This window comes from Mobula birostris, chromosome 8, assembly GCF_030028105.1.
Source record: "Mobula birostris isolate sMobBir1 chromosome 8, sMobBir1.hap1, whole genome shotgun sequence".
In the NCBI taxonomy this organism is placed as follows: domain Eukaryota; kingdom Metazoa; phylum Chordata; class Chondrichthyes; order Myliobatiformes; family Myliobatidae; genus Mobula; species Mobula birostris.
The window spans coordinates 130255773-130263211 of record NC_092377.1 but is presented as its reverse complement, the minus strand read 5'-3'; the positions used below and the strand labels follow the sequence as shown (position 1 = coordinate 130263211).

At 45.1% G+C, this 7439-nt stretch overlaps 1 protein-coding gene across 1 annotated transcript; it reads left to right on the top strand.

The window, feature by feature from the left end:
* Positions 1 to 789: 789 nt before the first annotated feature.
* LOC140201713 (pancreatic secretory granule membrane major glycoprotein GP2-like) lies at positions 790 to 5819 on the top strand. Its single transcript, XM_072266261.1, has 4 exons — positions 790 to 995; positions 2939 to 3098; positions 5171 to 5264; positions 5698 to 5819. Exons 1-4 carry the CDS (start codon positions 796 to 798, stop codon positions 5796 to 5798), a joined length of 555 nt encoding a protein of 184 aa, XP_072122362.1. The 5' UTR covers positions 790 to 795; the 3' UTR covers positions 5799 to 5819.
* The last annotated feature ends 1620 nt before the right edge of the window (positions 5820 to 7439 follow it).

The following is a 7439-nucleotide window of genomic DNA, read 5'->3' as shown; positions in this document are numbered from 1 at the left end:
ATGAGAAGAGGCCATGATCCTGATTGTCAGGGACCTTCATGATGGGTGCCCCATACCTGAGGGGCCACCTTTTGAAACTTTCCTCAATGGTGGGGAGAGGAGGGTTATGCCCATAAATAAGAGCTGGCTGAGTCTACAACCTTAAGATGATGAAAATTACTGAGCATCTTTCTCTCCAGGATCAAAATGTGTAATTCCAGAGAAAGGAGATGTGAGAGGGATTCCTTTTACACAGAGAGTGGTGAATGCCCGGAATGTGCTGCCAGGGTTGGTGGTGGAGGCAGATACCGGAGAGGAATTTAAGAAGTTCTTAGATAGGCACAGGAATGTTCAAGGAATGGAAGAACATGGACATTATGTAGGAAGAAGGAATTAGTTTAGTTGGACATTTATTTACTATTTTAATTGGTTTGGCCTAACACTGTGGGCCAAAGGACCATTTCCTTTGCTGTATTGTTCAATGTTCAATGTCTTATGAATGACTAGGCAAGATAGATGTTCCAAATAGCCTACTTCTCTTTCTTTTCAAATGTTTTTATTATTATGATCCAAAATTAACAAGAGTATATCGAGGTAGGCAATACTTACAACGTCTCAAGAAATAAAACATTGTTTTAAAGATTGAAAATATTTTGATGACAAAAAAAACTTCTCGTATGTTATTGTGGTTCTTTGTTGTAGTTTCATCATTGTTGCTACTGCCCTATATTCTGTGATGTCAAGCAAGTCTTCCTTTCATTAAACAGCGTTGTAAGCATCGTGTTGCCTACCAGTACCGAGCGCTTCGAAGCGACAATGATCATGTACCGCGATGCGCGGTACAGCCAGGCCTACACCGAGACGCCCATCTTCCTCGATGTCGGGAGTCAGGTTTACATCGGGATTCACGTCCGGGACCTTGATGCTGACCAGTTCGTAGCGACACTGGAGAACTGCTGGGCCACTCCCATAAGCGACCCGTCATCACAGGTTAAATGGGGACTTATAACCAATCAGTAAGTACGTCTCGGAGGAAGGGAGTCTTGTACTGGTTGAGAGAATTGGGAAAGAATTGGTAGACGGAATGCAGTGGAGGGAAATGTGGTGTCTTGCACTATTTTTTCCTTCTTAAGCCCGTCATCACTACTGGGACATTGGATGCCAACAACAGCTCGCCAAGTTCCTCCGCCCTGGGCCTGTAGAAGTTTGATCAACCCTGTGGCTTCCACTTTCACCACGTGATTTCATACATCTTCTGGGCAAAGATCCTTTCTCTCCCAGGGATGAGGTCTTTGGAGCTTCTTTTGGCGTTTCTTTTGCCCTGGGTTTTTACAGGGTGGGATTACTAGCCCCATGTCCAACTCTCCTCCTTTCGAAGCCGGGCTTGGGGCACCCATGGCGGTGTTGTGATCCACTTTGGTACGAAGAATAATGTGTGGACTATCTTCACTCCGAGGGTTGTGAAAATGTGGATTGAGCTACCAAACAGAAGTGGTGGATGTGGGTTCTCAGATAAGTTTGGATAGGTATGTGGTTGAGTGCGATATAGACTGGGCACAGGGACATGGGACAAGGCAGAAGATGGTCACTACGGACTAGATGGGTCAAAGGGCCTTTATCTGTGGCGTAGTGCTCTGTGGCTCCAGAGATCATTCAGAAATTAGAGTGTATAGGAGGTGGGGAGTTCGAGTTCAGCATTCCTTTAAGTTTAACATTCAAGTTGAGTGGATGGTTAATTGGAAAATTAGATTATTATTGTCACATGTGCTGAGCTACTGTGAAAAGCTTTGTTTTGCACGCCATCCGTACAGATCATTTCATCACATCAGTGTATCAGAGTAGAGGGGGAAGAATAACAGAATGCAGAATAAAGTGTTACAGTTACAGAGAAAGTGCACTGCAGTCAGACAGCTAAGTGCAGGGTGATAACAAGGTAGATTGTGAGGTCTAGAGTCCATCTTATCGTAATAGGGACCATTCAGTAGTCTTGTAATAGCCCGATAGATGCTCTCCTTGTGTCTGGTGGTCTGTGGTTTCAGGCTTTTGTACCCTCTTCCTGATGGGGGTGGGAAGAAGAGAGCATGACCCGGGTGGGTGGGGTCTTTGATTATGCTGGCTGCTTCACCGAGGCAGTGGGAAGTGCAGACACAATCCATAGAGGGGAGGTTGGATTCCGTGAAGTGCTGAGCCGTATTCACAACACCCGGCAGCATCTTGTGGCCACGAGCCGAGCTGTTGCTGCACGAAGCTGCGATACAGACCACGCATTCCAGACCACCCTCTGTAACACTATAACGCTTCTCAGTAAAGCTATGTTCTGCAATCTGTTTCTCATTTTCACTACCTCGATGCACTTGCATATTAAATTATCGGGGTGGATGACAGGCAGGCCAAAGCCTCACTGTATCTCGGTACACGATACAAAGATACACCTATACCAATTAATGCATACACTTTCAAAGGATACGTACATTCCGAAACAGTAACAAAGCAAAACAGATTGGAAGAACACAGCAGGTCGGAAATAGGGAAACAGTTATAAACATAAGGGATTCTGCAGATGCTGGAAATGAAGAGTAACACACACACAACACGCTGGAGAAACTCAGCAGGTCAGGCAGCATCCAGGCAAGGGGATGATTAGTTGAAGTTTCAGGCTGAGCCTATTTATCAGCCCTGGAAAGGAGGGGGGCAGAAGCAAGAATAAGGTGTTTCGGGGAAGGGGAGGAGCACGTACCACCTTCTAGCTTGTCCTCCTACTCCTTCCGTTCCCTTGCCGCCGTCTTCTGGCTTCCCAGTACTGATGAGGGGTCTTGGGCTGAAACGCCGACTGTCTACTGCTTTCCATGGATGCTGAGGTCCTACACGTTCTGTATGAGAAACGGAGTTAGCTTTGCCAATCTGAGTAGCTCCAGCACTCCCACTGTCTAATATGTTTTCTTATTTATTTTTTACGCAGGTGCCCGAATTCTCTCAGTGAGGTGGTGATTGAAGAAAGCGGCGTCTCCCCCATTTGCCGATTCAAATTCTCAGCTTTTAAGTTTCAGGGCGAGGTGAATGATTTCTACCTGCATTGTCAAATTCAGCTGTGCAATTTCCGAACGACCCAGTGCTCACTGGTAAGCCCACATCCCATCCTTGTGGCTACGCAGATACATTAAGACCATAAGAGACAGGAGCAGAAATAGGCTGTTATGCCCATCAAATCTGCTTACTTACTTACTTCCCACTATGCTGCTGATGCTTAGGGGAGCAATAAAGGGCTTCCGTCTCTGTCTACCATTGACCATTTTTTGGTCTTGGTCTTGGTAGTGTTCAGGTGGTGTTATGCCAGTAGCTACTTCTCAGTATTCTCTACTTTCAGACATGCTAGTCCCCAGTAGAGACCCAGCAATACCATCACACTTAGATGTAGGATGCTTCTTTGCTGTTTCGGTAACAATTTTGTTTGGCCAGTCAAGTTTGTTAGCCCTGATCTGATCTCCTGAACTTGGAGGACTGCTAGACCACACAGTCTGACCTCTACCCTTTGACCTGTTTGGCATGGGTAACCCTACGAACAGCCAAAGCATAATAACCTGGCTCCAGCCAGCAGACCTCTCCAGATCAATGAGACACACAAGCCTCAAAACCCAGTGTCAAGGTTATTGACTGCAAATGCTGGAAATGCAGAGTAACATATACAAAACGCTGGAGAAACTCAGCAGATCAGGCAGCGTCCATGCAAAGGACCTTCTTTGGAAGCATCAGATTGTCCCCATCGTTCAATCATGGCTAGATTTTCTCAATCCCATTCTCCTGCCTTCTCCCTTTGATGCCCTGACTGATTATGAGTCTATCAACCTCCAGCTTAAATATATCCAGTGAATTGGTCTCCCCAGCAGTCTGTGGCAATGAATTCCATAGATTCACCAGCCTCTGGCTGAAGAAATTGGACTTTGTCTCTGTTCTAGATGCACATCAGTTTAATCTGATTCTGTGCCTTCAGATCCTAGACTCTCCTATTGAGGGAAACATTCTCTCTATGTCCATTCTACCCAGGCCTTTCAGTATCCTTCAGTAACCTAATCCCACCTGCCCACGTTTCAGAATCAGAATCATGTTTATTAACACAGTCTTACAGACAATATAGAACCAGTACAACACAGTACAGGCCCTTCAGCTAACAATGTTGTGCCGACCTTCTAACCTACTCCAAGATCAATCTAACCATTCCCTCGCACAGAGCCATTCATTTCTCTTCTATCCATATACTTCAGAGTCTCTTATGTATCATTAATATGTGGTGCCTCTAGCACCACATCTGGCTGTGCGTGCCACACACATACCACTCCTACCCTTCACCCTAAACAGAAAATCCCTAACTTCCTTAATCTTTCCTCATAAAGCAGGATCTCTAGTCCAGGTAGCATTCGGGTAAATCTCCTCTGCAAACTCTCTAAAGCTTCCACATCCTTTCTATAATGAAGCTACCAAACTCCAACACAATACCCCAAGTGTGGTCTAACCAGAGTTTGAAGAGCTGCAACATTTCTTTATTGATCTTGAACTCAATCCCCTGCCTAATAAGGGAAATCGCACCATAAGTCTCTTTAACCACTTTATCAAGTTGCATGGTGACTGTGAGGGATCTGTGGACATGGACCCATATTACTAAGAATGCCGCCTTTGTGTTTGATATGAAATTCGTTCTTTTGTGGCAGCAGTGCAATACATGCCATAACATATGTCTATAAGTTGCAATTAAAAAAAAATAATGCAACTTGCCCAGTCGTTAATCTGATGGTAGAGAGGATAAAGCTGCTGGTGAAATACTGAATGTGGGTCTTCTGGCTCCTGTACGACCTCTGTAATTCTGTAAACCTTCATTAGGTCACCCCTTAGCTTCTTTCGCTCCAGAGAAACCAGTGTCAGCCTGCCCAGACTCTCATAACTCAAGCTCTCCTGTCCTGGTCACATCCTCCTGAATCTTTGCTGCATCCTCTTCAGCTTAATGACACCCTTCCTATAGCTGGGTGACGAAGTACTCCGTGCAGTCTCACTGATGTCTTGTACACCAATAATACGATATCCTGCCATCTTCACCACCTTGTCCGTCTGTGTCACACTTTCAGGAAAGACTGCATCTGGTCCTCTAGGTCCCTCTGTTCTGCATGATAACAACCAGTGATACCTCTTGTGTATATTTCAGAATTGTCCACTCCAGAGAACCGCTAGGAATGCTGGAGGCACTAAGCAAACAGGAACTTTCAGCATTGGCCCACTCAAAAGGAGAAGTACTGCAGGTACGTCAAAAACAGAATAAAACTACTGGGGCCTTTAAATCTGCTGTATTCATTGTGTGCACAACTCTTGTTCTACCTTAAACACGCTATTCAAAGGTACATCCATAGGTGTCTTGTTTGAAGTCCTAGGTGTGAACATCACCAATAGCTCCCCCTCCCCCTTCCTTCCGTCCGTCTCTGTCTCTCCCCGCCCCTTCTGTCTCTCTCTCTCTCTCTCTCTCACACACACACACTGATACTCAGTGGGGATGGGTGTGTCTCCCTCACACACATACGTACATACACGAACACACACACACACAACCACCAGGTGTAAGGATTAAACCTGGGACCCTGGAGTCTGTGAGACAGTGTCTCTACCACTGCTGCCCATTCCATGAAATGTTTCCTTTCCCTATATGAAGACTAACACTGTGTCACTTTTCTTTGACAGGAATCACGCTCGATGGCAACCATGCAATCTCAAGCTCTCCACTGACGCCTGGCTTCCTTTTCCTGACCTGCCTGTTCCTTCAACATATTCTACAAACTTGAGGGCCCATTTTCAGTTTTGTAATCCAATGTTAAGTCAATCTCAATCGATAAAACAATCATACCCTTTTGCATTCTCTCCCGTATTGATAGAATCTTCTGTGTGGTTTCGGTGTCATGACCTTTTCAGTCTCTGATGCTCCTTTCTGAATAAACTATACTCATCAAAGCAAATTATTTTGTTGAATGTTCGTATTCAGTACATGGATATTTCAATATCAAAGACTCATACAGCATGGAAACAGGCCGGTGCGATTAGCTGGCGTATGGTGACTTTCACTCAGTGGCCACTTTAAGAGAGTAGAACCCAGGGTGATCTTCTCCTACTGCATCACATCCACTTCAGGTTCAACAAGTTGTGCATTCAGAGATGCTCTTCTGCACACCACTGTTGTAATGCGAGATTATTTACTGACACCTTGAACCAGTCTGGACATTCTCCTCTGACCTCTCTCATTAACAAGGCATTTGCACCCACAGAAGTTCCGCTCACTGGATGTTCTATTTTACACCATTCTCCGTAAACTCTGGAGACTGTTGTGCGTGAAAATCCCAGGAGGCCAGCAGTTTCTGAGATTCTCAAACCAACTCATCTGGCACCAACAATTGTTCCATAGTCAAAGTCACTTAAATCACATCTCTTCCCCATTCTGAGGTTTGGTCTGAACCTCTTGGTCTTGTCTGCATGCTTTTATGCATTGAGTTGCTGTCACACCATGAGCTGATTAGATATTTGCATTAACGAGTAGGTGTATATAATAAAGTGGTCACTGAGCGTAGATCCCCATCTAATTTAGTCCCATTTGCCATGCCTGACCTATATTCAGCTTCAGGTTCCCAATCCATGTCCCTGGCCAACTGTCCTTTAAACGTTGTTAATGTACCTGTCTCAACCTCTTCCTCTGGCAGCTCATCCCATAGACCCACCTCTTGGTGAAAATGTTGCCCCTCAGGTTCCTATTTAAGTCAACAGCAACAGAGACAATGAGGAAGATTTTACAGGGTTGTTTTCATGCGTGTGTAAGGGGTTTCTTCTTTTATATTATTGCTAAGGCTAATAAAATGATTTCCTTGTTATGTTAAAATTAGAATGGCTTCTCTGTGATGTTAACTGCTGAGACAGTGGTTCTGTATAGCAGCTTGTTTGGGTTATAATTACTGATAACGAGAATTGTATTCATTTGCTAACCAATTGGGAGAGATGTTATTCTTTCTCGTATGTCTGTAAGCTATTGTTTGCGCGGGCTTTGGGCAGAAAGCAGATGGGGTAAGAGAGAGGGGACGCAATGCTGTAAACTGGGCGACGGAACGGACCCCGTGCGGGAGTCCGAGGCTCAGGGTCTTCGGCGAGGAGAGGGGACACGGTCAGACTCGAGTAGAGCGTTTGGTCGTTCACCGAGGGTGGTCCCATTCGTGGGTCAGCAGAGTTCGGAGGACATCAACTGGAGGAAGGGGAACCCGGTTCAGTAAGAGCTCCAACGTTGCGTGCACGAACTGGTTCATAATAATGGTGCATTTTTCTTTTTTAAAAAACAGTTCTTATTTTGTTCCTTTACTATCTGCATAGTCAAAGTAAGAGTTATAAAATGTAATCATTTAATCGCATATGGTGTACTGTCTGTTATTTGGCGTGGTGGGGTACAT